Below are 22,827 nucleotides of genomic sequence, written 5' to 3'. Positions count from 1 at the left end.
TCGTATCAGGCATGTTCAGTAGATACTACACTGTAGCATCCTTATTCCCCATGGTGCTTGAGTATTTCATTTGCTGGAGTAGTGCAGTGCAGCTGCCAGAAAGATTGTTCTATGCACACTGTGAAAAGTCCTGGTCGCCAGAGCCCACCGATGGCAGCAGCCAGCCAGCACAGGGAGCTGACTCCTTCGGCTGGTGGTTTGGCTCTTTGCAGGGTGTAAGTGTAGGAGGACTCGTGGGCTTGGCCGATGAGGATTTCTGTTTGAAACAGACAGTGGACAGGTAGTTGAGGGCTGATGGTGAGATTCAAAAGGAAACCATCTCATAGTGATGATCTCTCTTGCTTTAAAATGTTTGTTCAGGAGAAAATGTCTATGAATTGGGGGAAAATGAAACCAACCAGAGAGAAACAATAAAAGGCCGTGCACAATGCCAGCTGCCATTAGAGGCTGAAGGTTTGTTTTCAGAGCATCACTTTTAGAAACGTTGCTTCAAATAATTTCATCTGTCTAAAGAAAATTGTATCTTATATTTTTTTGTTGTTTTCAGAGTGGATTTTATGGATGAACAGGGCTGTTCTTAGTGTTGGAGCTTAAGCCTTGTGCTTTCAGAAGAGGTCTGTGAAAAGGCACTGAGCATTGTGTGTTGCATAGTGATACCACAGTCCTTCCTCTGTGATGAATAATTCAAATGAAAGTGGCTGGTGGGCTGCAAATAATGGGAACAGATTTTGTGAGTATAACGGGGGACAGCAGACAGTAATGGGCCTTTCCAGCTTCGTGCCCTCCTCAGAACTGAGCTCAGGTGAGTTCTGATGAAATTTCCAGAATATATCAAATGATCCCCCAACACCAAAGATGCATTCTCTATGCTGGGTGGAAGTGATAATTGGAAGTAAAGCTTGAACTTAAAGGAGAAAAAGCACTCCTTATTTTTGTTTATTTTAATGGATAGCATTGAGAAGCAGGGTACACAACAGTACTGGCTGGGAAGGCTGCAAATAACGCGATCACTAGCAAGCTGCCAGTATTTAAGAAAAAGAGTTTTCTGTATCCAGCCTCCCTTAGTTCCCTCCTTAGAAATTTCCCTGGGAATTTCACACGGTCCGAAACTTTGCATGCGTGTTATCCCTGTACCGCAGAAGAAGCAAGCACCCTTTTTTCCTGCGTGGGAGAGCGTTAATAGTTATGTCCAACGGGCAAATGTGTTCTTCTGGCTAGTGGTCAAATGAAATTTGAAAGCCATTATACTGTCCAGTGTTTTTGCTGAATAGCTGATGCAGACAGCTGGATTGCTGGGAGCTGCCTCAGGATCATCTGGGAGGTTACTGGGCTTTTGGTTTGATCTTGGAACCATCTTCCTGTGTAAACAAAGGGTAAGCATTAGTTAAGAATGATTACCTTAAAGTAGTAGATGTTTTAAGATGTCATGTGTTTCTTCATTAAGCAGCCTTTGAAAATTAAAAGGAAGGTCATCAGCCTAACCCTCTTCTGTGGTTCATGCTTTTTTCCTGGTTTGATTTATCTAGTTACTCCCTTCAGGCATTTATAATCTTACTGGGGGGAGGGCAGCCCATGAAACGTACATCGGGGGGAAAACAGCCCTGCACAGCACACCACGTACTCATGGCTTTGCATGTCACCGGCGCCGTGAAAATTGGCTTGGACCTTGCAGTGACCAGAGGAGGTCCTGCCCGTGGTCGGTCTGCGCTGTCACCTATGGCACGTGGTGGAGGGGCAACGGCTTCCCTGAAAGGTCGGGCACGTGGTGCGGCGACCGATGAGAGCGTGAGGTGCGCGGAGACGTGAGGGATGAGCTGCTGTGCGCATCAGCAGGTGGAGGGAGAAGGAGGAGGTCTTCAGAAAACAGAGAGCTACCAGCGCATAGTCAAAAGCTACGATCGCTTTGGTTTTAACCTGCATGTGTTTCGACCAAATAAGCTTTTTTTTAATGCTTTCTTTTATCTCAGTGCAAATTATCACCAGTGAGTTATAACTGAAAATACGGGGCTTTAAAAGCACTCAAGTTTTACAGCTGCAGTGTGTCAATACTCCGGGTTCTCCTCTTTCTCACATAAACGTGAAAGCACAGTAGTGCTCTGAGCTCAGCGCCTGCTTTTCAAATGATAAAATGTTTTAACTGCTGTCTCTTTTTTTTTTCCCTCCCCTCGATCCTAGGTTCTAATTAAGCAGTAACTGCAGTAATCATTTCTCTTTGCACTGATCTAATCTGAAGCCACGAGCAGCTGCAATAGTTATGCTACAAAGGATTTTTCCCCTTTGGCATATATTGCACAGACTGTCCCTCGATTAAGTTACAAGTGCTTGAAGGATATTGATTTTTTTTTTCTCTCTATTTTATGAGAAAGCTCCTCTTTTCAACAGTTCTGTCTCTCAGGTTTGAATTTGAATGACCAGGTTGTGAAACGAAAGTATTTATGCATCCCATTACCTGTTCATCTGGTCAGGGAAGCTCTACGATAAGGCGCAAACCCCTTTGTGACTCCCGAGCTGCCGGAGATGCCGTGCTCCGGGGTGTTGCCCCGCTCCTGCTCCTGCCCGACGGCGCACGCAAGGCGGCTGTAAACGTTCGCGGTGTTTCCGAAGGGGAAGCGTCGTGGTGGCAGCACTTACCGACGTCCCAGAAACACGCTGTGCGTGTGAAAATGACTGCGCTGTGGCAATAACCCCGGCTTCTCCTGAGGCTGATGTGGGCGCGTTGCCCGGCAACGCAGGGGAGCAAGGGGGCTGTATGTATCCTTTAGATCCACACAAGTCCCTATAGAGGTTTCCAGGTGAGTAGCGTAGATGTGAGAGGGGCTGATCAGCTGCGACACAAGAAGTTAAGCCCTGCGAAGTTAACTTTCGTTATGAGGAGTTTTTCCAGAAAGGAGTTGGATTAGACCCAGGGGTGACGTAGCCTGTTTGATTTCTTTTCCCCTTGCGCTCTCATGAGCTTTGTGTTTGGGCAGGCTTTTGTTTCTGGCTCTGAGTTGCTTTAAAAAAAAAAAATAAAAAATTTGGGAGCGTGTCTCGGGTGATGTGCTTGGCTTGATTGGCTCGGTTTACTTGCGAGTGCTTTGTTCTTTCCACCACCCTCAGGTTGGTTGTGCAACATGCCCCTACTGTTTAAAAAGGGGAAAAAAAAAAAAAAAAAGAGAAATGCTGAGTAATGCCAGAGTTTCTCAAATGGCTGATGCAAACCTGGAGAATTTGCATCATCATTCAGCTGGGGTAACTTGGTTTGACAAGAGCTTAAATAGAAGTCCACGCGGAAGCTGAGCTGGTTTCCAATGATAGGGCAGTACCAGCTCGCAGTGTGAAAGCGCAGGTGTTCCCCAGCGCGGCTCGGGTCGCAGCAAAGGCTCCGGTACGCTTCAGGAGCTCGCTACCTGTGCGGAGGAGCAGCTGGAAAGATAAGAGAGGGCAGAGACTGAGTAGCTGGCTACGGAGAGAGGGGAAAAAAAAAACAAACAACCAACACAACAACCTTGAGTTTCTGCTGCAAACTTTTCAGCCTGCGCTCGCCCTTGGTGTGCCGGTGCCACTGTAGCATGTTTAGGAAAGCTGCTGTAACCTCTGTCTCTAATGGGGGCTACTTGCAGGGGCAAGCTAATGGCAGGTTGCCCTCTATGGAGAGCGGACAGCCAGCCCAGAAGGGAAAAGTCGTGCTGAAGAAGAAGGTGACACTTTTGAGGGGGATATCCATCATAATTGGCACTATCATCGGAGCTGGCATCTTCATCTCTCCCAAAGGCATCCTGAAGAACACGGGCAGTGTTGGCATGTCCTTGACTGTCTGGACAGTGTGCGGTATCCTCTCACTCTTCGGTAAGTCCCTTCAAAGTTTCTAATTGGTCCAGAGGGGTGCCTGGTGGATTCTTGCTCGTATTTGTCCGATTGTACTATTGGATAGCAAGGCACAGTGCGGAGCTTGAGCACCAATAGGGCTACAGAAGGCTTTTGCTGCGTGATCGGTTGCATGGAGGGTGCGGAGGTGGGCAACACCTGCCCCCCCGGTGCCTGGTCGGCAAAGATTGGCAGCGTAAATTATTGTTTCGTACGGGTCCCTAAAGGAACAGGAAAAGTAAATGGCCATTTTATGCCCTACAATGTGCCGTGTATATAATGTTTTTCTTCTGACTGTGAGAGGTAGTTTATGGCTCGCTTGTAAGGCCCCCGGCAGCTGGGCACGCGGGTCACTCTGCTCGAGCACTGGCAAAATGTTTAGACAGCTCGACTCAGTTTCCTAAAGGCTAGAGCAAGGACTGAGAGGAATAATTCCCGCTGGACATAAGCTGTATCGGCATGAAAAGAAGCAAAATAATAACACTAATGACCCCACTCCCCAGTCTTGTGTTACTGCTCTTTACTTCGTTCCTCACTCACAATGTGGCTTTGAAAGATTGAGCTGCAAAAAACAGCGGGGTGGAAACAAATTTGTAATGCGAGCTTTGCTGCTGGCCTGCCTGTCGTGACAGTTTTTACTAATTTTTGTGTATTTCTGAAATGTATTAAATTCTGAAGAATGCCAGATCGTTTGTTCTGTACACAAAGCCCCTGTTCAGAGCGGAAAACCCCACCCTGGCCTTTGTGGGACAGAGGGTCCGTTGACCTTCTTAATGAGTTAATCTTAAAGAAGCTGAAGAACTAACATGAATATTGGCTTTATTTAGAACAGAAACGACTTGTTTTCTGGCAGGAGGTAGGGAGGACGAACATGGACTAACACGTGTCTGCTTAGTAGGTGGAACATGCAAATGCCACCCTGTGTAAATTGGCTTTGAGCTTAAAAGAAACACAGACTGTTTACAGGCTAAGCCCACAAAAGCCTAAGAGATAGTGCAAGCAAGTTAGGACCCGTTTAGGTCAAATGTTAAATGTATTGGTACAATGTGTAGCATAATCCGTTGTACAAATGTGGAAGTCCTGCCTGTAACCAAAATTTCCCCATAAAGAAAGACCTCAGATACAACTTGTAACCCTGTCAGAAGACCTTGGTCTTTGGATTTAGTCAAAACAGACTTTGCTTAAGTGTTGCGTTTTTGGCTTTAATAGTAGCAATTTTCTGGCTGTGAAGTAAAGTCTGTACCAAAAAAAAAAAACACCTCTCTTTTATGAGATGGATTTTCTAGGTCATTTTCCAATCTCAAGATATGAAGAACTGTGTAATTTGGCCCAGCAAAAGATACTATCTCTTTCTCTGAATGGACCTGTTACAGGTTTGGGTTTTTTTTCCATATTTTTTTATGCCATGGGTGCTTTTAATTCCCTGCATGACTTAATTATGGTAAAATCACACGTAAAGATCACTTAAGGTCTTACTGAGGCCATGTGTATAACATGTATTGAAACACAATTTCATTTCATCCTAAACCTCAACAGAAGAGGCTGGCAAGACAAAACCCATCCATAGCCTCTTTTTTTTGTTTGCTTTTTTTTTTAATGTGGCTGTAAGAATTCCTTTAAGTACATTTTCAGGTAAGCTGAAGAATAACAAATAAAAGCTGCCATGTATTTGCAAAGCCCCAAACAAAGCAAATGAACAAGGATGGAATTTATCATAACATGGTATGGCTTTAATGGACTGGTAAGCGTTGTGTGGTTTTGACAACTGTAGTTTTCATCTTCAAGTGCCATAGCATAAAAGCACGCAGGGAGCAGAGCCAAAATGAGTTCATATATGTTGCTGGCCTTAACTGCATGTGATGCAGTGTTTACAGACTTTATTGCTGTTATCACCTGCCTTCTCAGACTCCACTAAAAGGGCTGCCTGCATTTGTTGGACGTGCTACACTTCTCTACTCGTGCAGTTCACCCATGAAGCTGAGAATCCACGGGCTTTGTGGCCTGGATGATGGCTCATTAAGCAACAGTAGCAGTTGGTGCATGGGTGAAGAAGGCTTCATGCAGATCCTTGTAGCTGCAGTGTGCTGTTGCCTGCTCCATAGTGGCAGAGGCTATGTGATGTGCCGGCAGCAGCCTCAGGGAGCTCTTGGAGAGCTGCTGCTTGCTGGGAACACCGCTAGCACTTGCTCCAAAGGGGCCTGAACCACTTCTGCATGAACTAATGCAGCAACGCGATGATGATTTGGGTTTTATTTTAGTCAATGTAAATGCACCAAAGGATGAAGCGAGCCTCCTGTTATAAAAACGTGAAGTGGTCTGTATTTAAAGCAATGCAGAAGTGAATTGATCTTTCATTGCATTAGCAGTACCCAACAACACTGCACCAGTGTTGAAAAGCCAGGGCTAAGCCATCCCCTGAATTTTGTATATAAGACATTGGGAGTACTATTGAGGAAAATCTTAATCTGCAATTCCTGCCTCCATATTTTGGCTGGTCCATTGCTTTGCCTTTGGCTAAGGAGGGGCAATACAGTTTTCAGGCTTTTCTTCAGAGGCTGAGCCAGGCATCTCCCAGACTGAAAGGAGCTGATCATTGTTTGATAACAAGCAAGTGTGTCAGAAGGCTTTCACTTAGCAGTGCAGTCAGGCGGGCTGGGGAGCCAGGCTAGCTGGCGTGACACAGCGTTTTATTGTCCCTTTTCGTGAGATACGGATGAGTAATGCAGCGTGGTGATAGCAAACAGTTTGTTCAGGGGCTTTACACGTCAATGTAACTGAATATATATACGTTTGGTTACCTGCAAGTCTAGCTGAATGAATTAAAATTCACAAATTTGCTTGGGAAAAACGATGAAAGTATACCAAAAATAGTTGTGATACCACAGCAGCTCCGTTGTTTAGCTTACGTATGTTTTGAAAGATATTTCTGGATATCTCTTGTGATGCCAGTTTAATTCTCCCAGGTGCCCTCTGCTATGCTGAATTAGGAACGTGCATTAAGAAATCTGGTGGTCACTACACTTATATTCTGGAAGCCTTTGGCCCGTTACCTGCTTTTGTGAGAGTCTGGGTTGAATTACTCATCATTCGGTAAGTGTATCGTGGCTTTTCTGTGTTTCTTTTCTGATGGCAATACACTTTTCGACCATAAAGAAAAATCTCCAATACATAATGGACAAAGCAAATCAAATTTATCTTGATTGATGAACCGTGTTCTTTTAGTATGGTTGCTTTGGAGAATTTAACAATGCTGTTTTGCTCGTCAGCATTGAAACGTTCAAGAAGACATATGTACATGTATGAGGGGAAAAAATGATTCGAAGAAAACTGCCTGCCACACAAATTCAACTACTTGCTTTAATTTTGCTGAGCTTACTGTATCCATTAATGTCACTAATAATGCTAATACCCATGCCTATGTATAGTACAGTGGAAGAGGGAAGTCACCTTTACGTTTTCTCAGTCTTGGCACTAGCTTTTGGAGCGGTTGCAGTTGTTTGTGGATACAGGAATAACTCTTGGTGAATCTCCTGTCCAGCAGTTTTCAGATTTGGGGACAGCATGTATTCTTTATATGTAAATTCAGGTCCCCATTTTTTGTTTTTGTGGGGTGTTGGAGAACTTAACTCTTGATTACTATGAAAAGCACTAACTGGCCAAATAAAGCAATATTAAGTCCTTACATATCTAAAATATCCAAAGTATTGTTTTGGTGTGTAAGCCTGCGACTCATGCAACCCTTGACATTGTATAGGTGAATCACAATATGAGGATGCTGAATCACTGAATCGTATCAAATAAATTTTCATAACAGAAATAGATCTTTCTCTCAAACTCAAACGTGGCCCTTTGAATTTCTATTTTTTAATATATATTATTTATTTTTTTTTTACAGTATTGCTGAGGCTGGAGAGCTTGTTACATGTAGAACAGGGCAACTCACTTATGCAAAATAACTTTGGGAATGCTCCATTCCTGCCTCAGGCTAGCGAGCACTCCTTTCCCCTCTCTTCGGCAATCAGCAAATTAGTCACAAAAGCACAAGCTTCATTTCAACCCACAACTATGTTTACATAATATTGACAAGTTCCAACCTAGACTTTTGAGTTTAAAAGCCCTGACAGTGCTGAGTCATTATGAGACCGTAAATCCTCATCTTGTTTCCGGAGGAAATCATTGTGTATGTCAGATGGTCCCTTACATCCTCCCCACCCATACATAACCTTTGAATTAACTGCATAATTTCCATCAAACGTGATGAAAGAGCAGATATCTTAACTGTATGAACTTTTTGCCAACAAGGAAAACCAGACAGAGGAAGCAGACCTGTGTTTTCACTGTGAGAAGCACAGTGCTGTGAAGGTAGCTATATCATTGCACATCACAGAATTGACAGAAGAGTGTTAGAAATCTCGCTCTCAACCTGCACCTTACTAGGCAGGGAGACCTTATTAACCTAGGCACAAATCCCCACCAGAAACCAGGCTTCATAAATTCTTCTCTTCTCAAGATTATTGTTTTTCATACGCATGACAGTGTCCCAGGAGTGTCATGAAAACACTCTTAGTCATTGTGATCTGCCCCACACCCAGAAAATAATCATCTTGCATGGGAAGGAACATCAGTGGATTCTTTAATCATCAAATCTGAGAGGCAGCGAGGGAGACGTACTTGTTATAACTTGTGATGATCAGAGCAGCGCTGCCGAAACTGTGTAGTGTTTTATATCCAGCTCCTGGATTGGTAAACTAATTGGCTGCTGCTATCAAAGAAGATGAGACCTAATATGTATCTAGATTTTTTTTTTCAATAGATGAAGTTGCACACACACTTCTCAGCGAGGCCTTTCTTTCCTCTGAAAGATTGCAGGATTATCACACCCACGGGCTGGTGGAGCAGCCGCAACAAAAACATTTCCTGCTCTCGTATATCTTTTCAGCCACTATTTTACTGTCTAGGACACACTTAAACTCTGCCCACATACTGATTAAACCGGGCCAGTATCACCTGCTGTTTAGATGTGCCTTACACTCTGCTGCTCCTCATCTAGTACAAGTAGGAACTTTTTTTCTCCCCAAAAGTCAGGTTGTCGGTATAGTACATACCTTAAAAAAAAAAAAAAAAAAAAAAGCAGGCAGTTTTCAAACAAGCGAAGACAACTGTGTGAACATGTTGTCTGTAGTGCTCAACTTCCGTGGTTGCTAAGCACAGGTTGGGTGAGAGTGCCCTGCCAAGTGACTCACTCACCTGCAGTATGTGCTGGGGCACTCTCCCTGCTCCTTTTCCGGTGGCTTTTTGTGCTCCTCGCCCTTCAGTGAAAGCTGCTAATGCGCTTTTCTGCTCCTGAACATGCAGTTGTTAGGGGGCTGCCGGTCTGTCTTCAGGACTGCAGTCAAAAGGAATTGACCGCAATCAATTCCCTGTTCCTTCAGCTTCCACCTCCATCGATCGACTGCGCTGCCCAGCAACATCTCCTGCCAAACCGGGGAGTAGGAGACACACAGCTGTTTATTAGAGGTATAATTTAGGAGCTATGTTTTTAAAAACATAGTGGTGTGAATAGCAGCGACTGCCTCGTTAAAAAGACTTTTCTTAAAATGAGAGGGGAAAAATCCAAGTTCTGGAATAAGGAGCTAGGACTGAGAAAGAAAGTCTGGGAAAGCTCCAAAAATCTGATCTTTCATCGGGTCTAGAACACTTCAAACTACTGTTGGCAGCTGCCATGTTTAAAAGCCGGAAGCCTGGTAAACTTCTCGTGTAAATTAGAACTATTTCACGGAGGTAAAGTCAGTAAATGTCTGTATAAGTCCAGCACAGAGGACGTTTGGTCTGGGAGCAAAGGCAAAAGTTGCAAAGCCAATTGTTGGCCAGTGAAAAGACCCGTCCTTGTGCGTGGGGACTGCACAAGCACCAGACCTCACCTGTCCACACAGAAACTTTCTGAGAAAGATGTTTCTGTCCTTTGCTGGTCTGCAGTTTGGTCCAATGCAATGTGTGACCTTTTGGTTGAGTCATAACGCTAAGAAAGTGGGTTTTATTTCAAGGGTGGAAGATTCCCTTATCATTCCATGAAGAATAATAACGTCTTTCCAGAATTTTTATGCTATTCCACAACATTTTTAGCAACTTTATTCTTACTAAAATTCTGCAAGGTGAGGCAATATTTTATTAAATGTAGAATTTTTCCACAGGAAGTTTGCCTGGACTCTTGTTTAACTCAAAAATCCTTTGAGGCAGCATCGTGCCCTTTTGACCCTATGGTGTGTGACCACGTGATGAAGCACAAATGTCCTAAGAAGGCTGAAAGTGTCCTCCCAAATCAAATTTGAACAGATCACAAGAACTGTAATATTCAGACAGTGTCTGATACAAGGCACAGGGTAACTTGCTGTTAATATGTGTCAGTGCTAAGGCGTCTGGAAAACATTCAGCTTTTCTCAAAGAGAAAGGCTGTACAAATATTCTGAATATTTCAATTTTGTAAATGCAACAACTGCATGCCTGCCTTTCTTCATATTTCTCTGTTTCATGGTAGGCGCTTTCTGTGCTTTGAGGATTTTTACTCTCACTTGCAGTGCTAGGAAGTTTTTAGTCAAGTTCTGCTTACGTTTTAGGAAATTCCATTTTCATTCATTTTTTGCATTGTGTCAGATTTTAGTAACAGCCTAAATGGATGCTTAGTAAAGCAGAATTCTCAGCTTGATTGAAATTAATTCACTTGTGTCTCTGAGGGATGAGATATACCTGGCCACTAAAATTCAGTCCTCAACGACTTTTATGCAAGGTTTTGCCCATGTAATCTAATTCTCGCTATGTTTGCTTCAAGCGAGTGAATGAAGATTTCTGTTGATACCTTTCCTTCCTGTTTACGTCTGCTTCCCAACGTGGAAGTTGTAAAACCAATCCTGGTAAGAGGGGTTGCTGTCAAGATCAGAACTGCTTGAGCAAAGCTGAACTTGCTCGTGGTTTCCTGCTGCACTCAGAAATCATGGTGCGTGGCAGCATAGTTACAAGCAGGCACCAAAATTAAATACAGTTCACAGTTCTGTGGTAGTAAAGTTACAGCATGATCCCATGAGAATATTACCTATATACTATTGCAGATTAATTTTGTGATTTTTGCTGTTGTTGTTTTTATTCTAGCCCTGCTGCCACAGCTGTGATATCGTTGGCATTTGGACGCTACATTTTGGAACCTTTCTTTATGCAGTGTGAAATCCCAGAACTTGCGATTAAACTTATTACAGCTGTTGGCATCAGTAAGTATCCAATTTTAGGTTTCAGGGACGGATAAAGATGATGGGGGGGGGGGGGTGGCGGTGGGGCAGGGGTGAAGTAATTGCACGCTGAACAGGTAGTTGTTTGATGTGAATCATTACAAAATGACAGTGCCAAGGGCGTCAGCGTGACTTTTTGCCTGGCTATGTGTGTTTGTGAACATACATAGTAAAAAGAATAGCAGACTTTATTAATGGCAGGGAAAAATCTGTTGCCAAGGCTGATTCTGTTGTCACTTGAATTAATGGTAGAACTCTCATTACTTCTGTGTAGGCAATTTCAGTCCCTAAGAGATGGTGAACCAGTGCCAGAAATACAGAAGAATGATTACCTGATTTTAAGTGCTGTGCTCTACCTCAGTTTTAGGAGGCCATTGAGTGCCAAGTATGATGCCATGAAGAAATGTAGTTCTCTCGAGTGGAGCACAGGCAACATGAGATCATCTTCCCTGGTCCCACTCTGTCCTTCATAGCAATAAAACCTATTGAGGCATTTGCAGTTCAGGAAGCAGGAACCCAACCGATGACTTTGGGAGCAGGGTGTCCAGTTTGGTGCAAACACATGTCTGGTACCAGCAGCTTGTCCTACTCTTGCTAACTTTGCATTTTGTGTAAAAGGGACCATTTAGGATTACAGAGAAGGGATAATTGCCAGTGGAAGGAGGGAGCCTACCCTGAGACCAGGAGCTTTACAGCATACCTGGGCTGGAATGGGAGGCTGCGTGAAATGGGAAGGCACAAATCCTGATGCGAATGGGACTCTGGAGCAGTGTGCCTGTCCCTCTAGAAGAGGTTTGTTTCCAGTTCTGTCTGGTCACTGGTGATGATGCTCCTTGCACACGTGTACAGGCTCCCAGCTGTGCTGGGAGGAGAGTGTGGAGCAGACCTGAGTAATTAGTAACAGATCGTTCCTTTCAATCTGGTCAGTGCACATATCGGAAACAAAGGGACTGGAAAAAGGAATTAAGACATGCAAAATGATCAAAGGCACACAGGAGACTCCTTCAGTTTTGCACAATAATAGGTTCAGATGACTTTTCTTTCTTTGGGCTAGGGAGTTCAATTGACATTGAAATTTCCAGTCTCCAGGTTACTGTGGCTTTTTGTGGGAGCTCTCTTGATAAGCTTTCCCTTCTGCCAGGAGTGTTAAAAAAAAAAAAAAAAATCACTATGTGACCACATTTCTTTCTAACTTAATTATGCACAAACTATAGGTTTCATAGGAATAATTGAATTAAGGGCTTGAATTTTGAGGTCAATGACTTTTTATAGCTACATCTGTCTAAAATATTTCAATGCAAGATCAGGGTGAAACAGATGTTCAGTAACTTCAAGGTCACTGAGACGGAAGGAATGTTAAGTGAGGACTCCATCAAAGCGTTTTGTTAAGTGTGTGTGATTCGAACACAATAAGTGAACAATTTGAAATAGGTTTTTATTGCTTTTAATTTAATTGAAAATCTGTGTGATAAGCCAGGGCTTTGCAAAGTAATTAAACAAAGAAGTAGCATTGCGAGGGGGGTGGAGTTATGCTGAAATAATTGCAGCCTAAAGGGAGAGAAGAGTTCACAGCAGACTGCTCTGTACAGTGAGCGTGGGTCTGTACGGCACAGGTAGGCTGAGCTGTTGTTTCACCAAAAGAAGGGATTCTTGTAAAAAAGTTTGTCGTGGTGAATGGGACAACGCTGAGGAAAACAGCGACATGTCAGGCAGAGGCTGTTGTCTTTGTTCTTTGCAGTATGCTCTGCAGTGGAGTTTCATTTGTAGTAGTTTTTGATCATATGCTGCACTTAAGGATCCCGGAGTGTGTGACTGTTATTCTTGTACAGCAAGAATTGAGGTGGTAATTTTTATGAATGTTTTGTATTCTGCATGTAGGCCGAGTGATAGGTAAGATTGAGGTGTTGTTGAGCTGAACAGACACATTGCAGCCCCGAAGATCTTATAATCCAATTTAACAGTGCCAAAGGTAGCCTTTGCTTCCACTGAAAATTCTAAGCTAATCAGGAAGTGAATTGAGATGCCTTTTGTCTTCTTACTCACTCCTGGTCCCTTCTCCCTCCTGTGCCTGCTGACAGAGCGCTCACTGCATCCCTGTCCTTATTGCGCAGGGGAAAGGCCGTGGGAAGCACCATTAAACACTGTCCTTGAGTGAGACTTTGTTCTGTAGTTTTACCTTGTCATTTCTGATCATACTAGAAAGGGCAGGAAGAGATTTTGAAAAATCTCCAGGTGATCCCCTGCCCTCAAACACAATCAGCGTATCTAAACAATTTCTGACAGATGTTTGTCTAAACTGCTCTTAAAACCTCCAGTGAGGGAGTTGCTAAAGCCTCACCTAATACTGTAGCCCAGGGTTTTTTTCTATCCTTGTCACAAGACAGCTTTTCTAATTTATTTTTTTTTCCCCACCTAAACCTCTGCAATTTAAGCCTATTACTAAAAGGTTGCCTGAGATGGATGCAACCAGGATTATGATGGGGAGTGGCAAATACTATTACTCCTCTATGAGCTGCAAACAAGGACTTCCTGTAGAGGGGCTGCAGCCCGTTCTGCTCCCAACGTTCCACCTTGGTGCCTCTGCAGTGACAAAGGAACAACGGTGCTGCAGAGAAGATGTAGATCAGATGAGAGCTAAAATGGCACTACTGGAGATGGTGACCTTTAAAAATAAACCTCATTCTTTGTTTATTATTTAGAGGAAAAAAGTATGTGTTGGCCACAAAATTCCCCTTGAAATCCTATCTGTTCTGAGGAATTTTAAGCAATCTGTAGAAGAAAATTTTCTATTCCACGATATGGTGCTTTCACTTTTTAAACAAACTATTTTTTTTTTTTTTAAATAAAAACAACCAACCAAAAAGTCAGAACATTTTAGTGGCTCATTAGGAAGAAGGATGCTTGTGTGGAGGTTCTCTTCAGATACCCCAGTTTACTGAACCTCTGGAGAAAAGGCTGTCTGTTCCTTTCAAACTTAGAAATCACTTTTGTTCCCTTGGTATTTCTCGAGTGAATCTCCACGAGAAGAGAAACCTAGACAAATACTGGATATGCTTATCTCGGTCTGTCTGTCATCTGCCATTAACTTTTTTATCTGTACTTGAGAGAAGAGCGGACATCTCAAAGATGTCCAAGTACTATAATTTTTATGAAAATAAGTAGCCAGGAAGAGGAGAGAGAACCTAGATGTGCCCCAGCATAAGGCAGAACAGCTGAAGAAAATGCAAACGGAGATGAAGCCTTCTAAATGCCCAGCTTTGCTTTCGTTGGACACAACAGCCCCAGGACAAAAAGCAGAAGGGATGCTGTTCACTTCTGTTCTGATGCTGAAGACAGTCTTTTTAGAAGAGAGAGTTAGCAATTAATTTCCCTCTTTAAGTGAAAGCTGGTAGACTGCTCCATATTTATTGCTTCTTCCAATGAAGAAACATCCCGTCACCATGCCTATCACCACTGCAAAGCATGGTGATATTCTTAATTTGCTTTATTTGTATCTTTGAATTCTTCTCCTAACGATAAGGAATTCTTCTCCAATATATTGGTAACACGAAGGGATAAATTGTGCTGTGCAAAGGTATTGAACTGTATTATCAATATGTAACCTGAACAGATAACGCAGTCTTAGCTGAGCCTGGTCTAATCTTTTCACTTGGCCTCCGTATCAGAAAGCAGATAAACAGGTTTCAGCTATTAAAACTCGTGAGATCAAAAGCAGGTTACCAACTCGCACCTGTTTTTATAGTTTTTACTGTCATTGATACATATTTTGGGAATTTAAGCTACAATAATGTATAACTTCCTCCTTTTTTGGAGGTCTGCTAAAAACCATCAAATACCCCAAACTATGGCTGTTAGAAGCAATATTATGCTTGAAAACCAAGGTCACCGGTACAGATCTGTCACTGCTTGCTGACAAATACTCCAGCCCAAAACTTTATTGGCATAAATTTGGTGTGTATGTGAGTCTGTAGTTCGTTGATTTTATTTTTCTTTTCCATCATGGCAGATGTTACAGATAACGCTTTTTTTTTTGTCACTGACAGTTTTCAGACAAGCAGTTTAAATTAAGACATCTCTTGGCTTGCAGGGATAGCAAAAGCCGCTCCGATGGGTGCTTTTGTGCCTCCTGTGACTCTGTTTTAATTGACGCATTAGGATCTGCAAATTGAGGGTATTTTTGGCTTTGTGTGAATGCCTTGACCCTAAAAGCCTGACAAGTTAGGGGAGGGCAGTTTCCTTGGTCTCCTGCTGAGGCAATGGTACATATATTCTTGAAAAGTAGGCCAGGATGTAATGCTTACTGCTGCTTCTCCCATTAGATTTTGTTATCCATCTATAGCTGTGGCTGTGTGAAGGAAAGAGATTGTGAAAAGAGACGTGATCGATGTTACCATTGTGTCTGATTGTTCATGAACCCTATTTTGTTCTCCCTCCATACTCCCGTCAGTTAGGATTCATCTCGCTTCTAGTTACGTGTTTAGTTTGAGGTAATTGTCTCAGCTCCTCATCGAGTTAGTGAAGAAACAGAGAGACACACACTTCCTGAAAGCAACCCGTCTCATCTGAGATAAACATCTGAAAGAGGTGTTGTTACTCATCCTCTGGAGATGACTGTCTCTTCATTGAGGATGCAGCCACACTAGATGCCTGACTTTTAGCAAAGTTAGAGATGAGTCCTCCTTTCACTGTCCTTTTATCTGGGGAGTTGCTGCTTCGTTCTGATCTTTGCTGTGATCCTGTATCAACGCATCTACAATCAGTTTCTTGAAGTATCTCCATAAGGCCCTATTCATAGAAGAGAGATGTTGAACAATGAGCATAGTCCCAAGATATAATTTCCTTGTTGAACCCTGGCACGGTTGCCATATTCTTTCCTGCTCTTTAGCAGCCTTCTTTGTTACTCCTCCGTTGCCTTTCACTGTCTGGTTGCTCACACACTGGTATGGTGCTGATACGTGACAGCAGTATAAGCTCACATCCCTAGAAAGCTGTTACGCATATAGAACTGCTAAGACTAAATATTATAAGACGACTATAAATTCTTATAGCCTACTAAGTCCAATAAAATGAAATTCCAAAGAACGCTAAATTAGTCTCAAATTTTCTAAGAACTTAAGTCTCAGCCCTGCAACCTGAACTACTAGATTTGTGCAGTCGTCCAACTCTGCAAAGGACTTGACCTTATAGAGGCCCATCAAAACTAATGGCACGTGCACTGGACTGACTGCAGGTGTAGCATCTCTTCGGCTTCCTGATTAAATGAAGGTCCTTGCAGTGCCCTTTCGCTTTCACTATATGGTTAGCCTCAGATGAAACATTTGGCTGACTTGAACTCACAGCTGGGGATGGAGAAAGTTTTAACATGAAAATACCAGCCTGCATTTTTTTTTCTTTCAAGCCAGTGTAGCCCTTATACAGATTTGGGGCTTGTGATTGGTGTGGACTGCCCCAAGGAAGATTCTGATCTTCCCTGTGAGTTGATGGTAGTGTTAGTACTCGTTTGCCATCCAGTGATGTTCCCGTATGTGAATAAGGAAGGTGAAACTGATGCATTAGAAAACCTCGAGGAGGGCTCTCCGCAGGGAGGATGCTTGTGTTACCTATTCTGACCTGTGTAAGGTAACAGACCGATTGCTGCAGTTAGCTTGAACTCTGAATAAGCTGATTGTCAAACTGCAGATACTTTCTTACGCGTTTTCTTGTGGCCTGGTCCCTGCCTGAGCTTTGTCTTCTGGGAAAGAAAAGTACAATATCCTGACCTTTCTAGGAAATTTGAAATAAGCCGGTGCTTGTTTATGGCACTGGATTTTTTTTTTTTTTTTTTTTTTTTTTGTAACTTAAGCACTGTTGGTCAAATTAATATTTTAAATACATTGTGCTTAAATGACAGTTGTTAACCTTCCTGGTAATTAAGCCCTAGGAAAAGAGGGGAAGCCTCAATCAGCACTCATATTCAGCAGCAATGTAAAGGGATCTTTCAACATTTAAACAAGTGAAGATATGTCAGCGTAGTATTGGGACAATAGCATAACGAATCAGGCCCCTGGGATTTTCTGTTTCCTGCCAAATATAGGTATACACGGAGGTAATAAAGCAAAAAATAAGTATTTGGATCTCAAGCAATACTTTGCAAAAGTCCAAATGATTTCTTTGTGACTTAGAAAAGAACACGTCAGTTCTGAAATATGGTGAAATACAGAACTGAAAAAACATTTTGGCCTTTAAGATCTTTTCGGTGAAAAATTCACATTAAGTGACGTTGCAAATTTATGTTGACCTTGGTGTGAATGAATGAATTTATGTTCATTTGAGAATGAGCCCTCTCTTTCCCAAATAAAAATTCCAGAAAAAACTTTTTTTTCCTGGAATTTTTATTTTATTACAAATATCTAAAAATTACATTGGAATCCAGATTACTTGGAATTTTCTCCCTTTTCAGTTAAACCAAAATTACTTTTGGCTTAAACTGAGAAGATATTTTTATGATATATTTTTTGGCCTTGCAGGTGAACATCTGTATAAAAGACTTGGGATAAATCAGTGGGTTTTGCTGCCAGAAAGCTCGTACAATGCTAGCTCGTGCGAACCAGCTCCCAGAATCTGGTGGAGATAGCAACTTGTGCTTTTATGCATCCCAAGACGTGTGATATGGCAGATGACACAGACAAACTGGTGCTCTTGAGAGAGTTTGAAGTGCGGGAGGACTGTGATGGGAGCTAATTCATTAGGTTCATACCTAAGCAAGAGGAGTGAGCAGCCTTCTTTGACTACATTTGGCTTTTCCTGTAGCAGAGTGGGAAAGGGACTAATTATCTAGCAAAATGACCCACATTTTCTGTTCTTTAGGTAAATTATTAGTTTTTTAAATATCTAAACTCCTTTATTGATTCTGCTTTGCCAGCATAGTTTCAATAAGCTAGAATAACTGGTACTCAAATGATAAGTAACCTGATGTCCTTCTGTCAGCCAGGGCCATAGCAAAGGCCAGAAGATGCCCTCCCTGACCCAGCAGGAGATGCAAGCCAAGCAGGCAGGACGTAAAAGCTGTTCTCACCTGTCTCTCTAAGAGTTGGTGAGGCACAGACCTGGGCTTTGTTTTCAAGAAGTAAAAGTCTCTGTTTCTTCACCAATTCCCAGCAAGGATGGGAATATGCCTTGCACTCTTGGCCCTCCTGCACTTCTGGTGGTATGGTGATAAGGGAGGAGAAAGAGTGAAAAAGAGGAGCAGGGGTAAAAAAGGTAGTGGGTGACAAATTTATACCGGGCTTAAATGGGGGTGACAAAGTTTAATATGATTATTAATTGTTAATTGTTCTTTGAAAATGCAAATCTCTACTCAAACTGGCACTGATTCAGAAATCTGGAGTGACAAGGGTTGAGCAATTAATTTCTTTCACCCAAGGCAGGGTCCTGCCAGCCCATTGCCTATCAACAGCTAACGATTCTGGATAAACGAAGCTGTAATTTGGTGCGGAGGGAGCCAGGCAGGGAACGGAGAGGAGAGATGGAGGGGCTCAGCTCAAGTGTTTCGTGTGGGGTCTGGAAGGGGAATGTGAGAAGCGGGAGGGCAGCAGCTGGAGAAGGTTATCGGGATGTGTTTCCTTCAATGCATCTGGATCGATTGTGCGTGCGGCGGCCTCTCTGCTGGCAGAGAGTTTTGTAGTGCTTTCAGTGGCACACGGATTTCTTTCTGACTTTTCTTTTTCCCCTTGCAGCGCTGGTGATGGTCCTGAACAGCACGAGTGTCAGCTGGAGTGCTCGCATTCAGATTTTCCTTACCTTTTGCAAGCTTGTAGCAATTCTGATAATTATAGTCCCTGGAGTTATCCAGCTAATTAAAGGTATGAAATGAAAAGTAAATGCTTTTAAAGTGCTTTTATCTTTACCCTCCCCAGTCTTTCCCCACCTACCTCCACCAAATAATGCTTATAGCAGCAAAATCTCTTAATTAATCTGTGCTTGTTTAACTGAAACTCTGTACTGTCATGTAATTGATTAGAAGTGGAACTACACTGGGATGAACTGGTATGTCATGCAGCATGCCAATGAGTCTGTTTGGATCAGACTAGGCTTTCAAGCGAGCGACAGGATTGCTCTTTGTCATTTGCCTTTGGCATGAACTTTGTGAAAGGGGCAGGATGGGTTTTAAGGACAGGTGGGCGTACGCCTCCCCAAAGCACAAGCCCGGTCCAGGAAGAACACGTTGTCTTTAACTGGGCCAGTGCCTGATCCTGCTCAGTACCGGGTGTGCGGTGGCAGATGGGGCTCAGAATTGGGGAATACATGAAAGAAACAGTATCATGGGTGCTGTTCTGCCACTTGGGTGATGTAAATTGTCAAGTTCCAGCTGCCGTGCTGGCAAGAGAAACTGTGGTTAGCTATTACTTTTGTGGCATTCCTGCCTGCAAATACTGGCCACCCCATGCTGCATGCATGCTTTATCTCTTCCAAGTGAAAAACTAAAGCGTAAAGACAATGGTCTGGGGCTAACCCAAGTGTAGGAAAGGAAAGCAGGAGTGTTTGGAGGGCCAGAATTAGTCTACAGACTTTATCGGTGTTGGTGCCCAAGTAAGCAGTGCAAAACCACACCTTTGTTTTCCTCAGCAGCACCCAGCATGGACATGGCCTGATAGAGTCCTGTCCTCGGCTCTCTGGAAGCCGTTTGGGTAAAGCTGTGCTGGCAGAGAAACTGTTTTTGCTGACAGCCACTCAGCCACCTGAAGAGGCTTTTCTACTTGAGCCCAATGAGCAGCGGGGGTGAGATGGTACCAAGCCCCAGCTCCCTCTCCTTACAATAACTACGGAAGGCACAAGGAGCCGTTCAGCACAGAGGGGCAGAACGGGGAGCGCTTTTCAATTAATTGGTGGCAGGTTTTATCTGACAAAAATTATCACAGTTGTTGGCTCTGTCCCTGGGGATGCTCTTTTGTGACGCCTCACAAAGGCTCCCATCTGAGTCAAGAGCAGAGCGTTGGGCTTTGCAGTGAGCTCGCTTTCTCGGGGACAGGCAGCTCTCTGTGGTTAGCAATAGCCTCGGAAATAAGAGTTTCCTGTGTAGCAGTCTGCTGATGCACTCTTTCTGTTTTCATGTTTTTCAATTCCTTTCTGGCCGTTGCGATGCCTCTTCCCTCACCCCTTTTCCTGTGCAAAATTTCTCTGTTTCCATCCGCCCCATTTTTCCTAGACCAGGTTTGGATTGGGTTTGCTGCCCTTAAGTAGCTCAGATGGTGTCCCTGATTCCCCACGGGGACTTACCTCTGGCTACAGCTCTTTCCTCACCTGAAAAACCTCCACTTCAGTGGGAATTTTGACTGAGTGAAAAAACAAGTGAAAGGCAGAGGATTTGACTCATTGCTCATTTAAGTCTCAATTGTGCTTCTTCCTGCTCCTTTTCTGTGGAAGACTATTGCTTCTCAGGAAATTTGAGGTCTTGTAGGGAGGTGTTACAAACCACAGAGCACTTTATAAGTAAGAGCATAACACAACTCTTACATGTTTGCATTTATAGACATGTGATTCTTAGTGTAATATTAATACAGTACTGAGTATATGTGGTAGGGAGTTACTCAATTTTTCAGTGGTAGAAATATTTAAGGGATTGGGTTGGTTTACCTTAAAAATGCTGCTTGTGAGTGAATCGCCAGCAGTGTTGCTTCCAATTCAAATGTTAAACAAGTGAAATTTTCCACAGCGAAAACTCCAGAGCTCATTCTGCTCCTTCATGTTGATGTAAGTCTTTGCTGGAGATGACAGTGCAGTGAGTGTCATCAAGCTCAGAATGCTTTGAGAAAAACCTAATAGGTCAAATGCTGCTATTGCCTGACTAGGGATGCTGCAGAACCTTTTACAATTGCTGGCAGATTGCGACTGCAAGGGTTGGGTCAGAAATTAAGGTCAAGGGCAGAATGTGAAGTCAGTGAACTGTTGGGTGATTAAATGTTCCATGGTGTGATATATTTGTTTGTTTTAAAGTAGTAGGTGACCAAAGAGCTGATTTTTCAATGTTGTTTTTGTGGATGTTGCAGGAGAAACACAGCACTTTAAAAATGCCTTTGCGGGGAACGATGCCAGTGTTATGGGATTACCACTTGCTTTCTATTCAGGAATGTATGCCTATTCAGGCTGGTAAGTTGTTGAAACCTCTAAGTATTTGTCCTGAAAACAAACACTAATATGCTCTCCTAAAGATGTTTGTTTATATGAAGAAATGAGTAGCACGTTCTACATCACTTGCCAAAGTACATCATGTAGTAAGGGTAGATCTCATCACTGTTCCGTATGCTTGGTAGTTATTCCACAAGCAGCTCTACAAAGGAAATATTTTTCTTCTGCAACGTGCGGTAGGTAAACACGTGCTGAACACTAAAAAAAATCAGACTTTTGTTTCTACTCTTAAGACTAGAAATAAAGGCAACAAGAAAGGAATATTCTTAATTTTTCATTAGATGTTTTGAGAAAAGAATAAAAGGGACAATGAAGCTTTAATTTTTGTTGAACAAGTCAGTAATTACCTGAAAAATCTATGAACCGTTACAAAGCTGTGGGTCTCTATCCCACTTGTGTGGACCTCAGCCTTTGCTTTGTAAAAGCAGTATTTGAAGAATAAGAAGAGAGCCACAATAACATTAGTATAGACCACAAAATAAGGTAAAGAACTAGATTCTTACACCTCTTGCTCCGAAGGAATTGGACCTCACTTAGCAAGAAGTGCAGCTGACTTCCATAGAAGTCAAGTGCTATTGACGGCGAGCAAAGGTGTGAGAATCTGCCTTCAAGTGTCCAGCTCAGAACTTTCTTTCAAGTTCTTTCCCTCTTCCCCATCAAGTGAGTTTGAAAGGTGCTGCTGCTCTTCAAATCTGCCTTACAATTTATTCATGCTTCGCGAGGGCTCCGCGTTGCACAGTGCCAACGTGCTTTTGCAGCAGCGGTGTGTGTGTGGGGAAAAAAGAGACTACAATGCACAGAGTGGGCTTATTTTGAGATAGCTTTGTCTGCAGGTCTTCCTTTTCCTTTCCATAGCCTCAGAGGCAGCCAAGTTCTTTACCTCGCACAAAAGGCGAGAGCTGAGAGATAAGGATTTTACTTATTTAATTCGGAGGGACAACGGGCCGAGCATTCGAGTTCTCTGCCAGCCTGTAACTCCCTGGTTGCAGGAGCATTATAAACATGCACACTGAAGTACTGAACAGAACTTTTATATTAAATGGGGGCGGGGGGGAACCCAAGAGAGTCCAAAGCCTTTATCTTTGATAGATATATAAGAAAAGAACCTGGCATTTTGAAGCCTCGAAGAATTTGAACATTATCTGGACAGTCTCTGCCTTCTTCCCTTTCTCTCATATAACCACCTCCGTCTCTCATATCTGTACATATAATGGTTTCTCACTGTTAAAATGTTAACCTAACTGTACATTTTTGTATGAAGGTAATTTTAAAAGGTCTTTAATGTTATTCATCACTAGGCAGTTTGTTTACTGTAAAATGCTACATCAAAAATGCTATTATTCTGTTGCTTCTTTCCCATTTCTTTCCATTTTCCACCTAACGTTCCAAGCCTCTACAATAAAAATAATCTCTGTTTCTCTTTTACACATTCTGACTTCTATTTCAAGGTCCTTATTTTCCCCCTTAGAAAAGAAATTAGCAGGAAAAGACCTAATTTGGCTAGTGGTTCTTCCCAGCTGCCTATTTGTCTTTGTCACCA

General features: G+C 42.8%; 1 protein-coding gene across 2 annotated transcripts in view; it reads left to right on the top strand.

Annotated features, from left to right (window-relative positions):
- Nucleotides 1-3,551: 3,551 nt before the first annotated feature.
- SLC7A11 (solute carrier family 7 member 11) overlaps nt 3,552-22,827 on the top strand; it is a 58,105-nt gene continuing 38,829 nt past the window's right edge. For both annotated transcript variants that reach the window (XM_009978301.2, XM_086611282.1), the window contains exons 1-5: nt 3,552-3,828; nt 6,810-6,936; nt 10,990-11,105; nt 18,839-18,964; nt 21,149-21,248. In XM_009978301.2, the coding sequence (XP_009976603.1) occupies nt 3,552-3,828; nt 6,810-6,936; nt 10,990-11,105; nt 18,839-18,964; nt 21,149-21,248 (746 nt within the window). The remainder of the gene's footprint in view (nt 3,829-6,809; nt 6,937-10,989; nt 11,106-18,838; nt 18,965-21,148; nt 21,249-22,827) is intronic.

Source organism: Tauraco erythrolophus, chromosome 5, assembly GCF_009769465.1.
Source record: "Tauraco erythrolophus isolate bTauEry1 chromosome 5, bTauEry1.pri, whole genome shotgun sequence".
Classification (NCBI taxonomy): domain Eukaryota; kingdom Metazoa; phylum Chordata; class Aves; order Musophagiformes; family Musophagidae; genus Tauraco; species Tauraco erythrolophus.
Note: the sequence above shows the minus strand (reverse complement) of the source record. Positions and strands in the feature narration are given on the sequence as shown.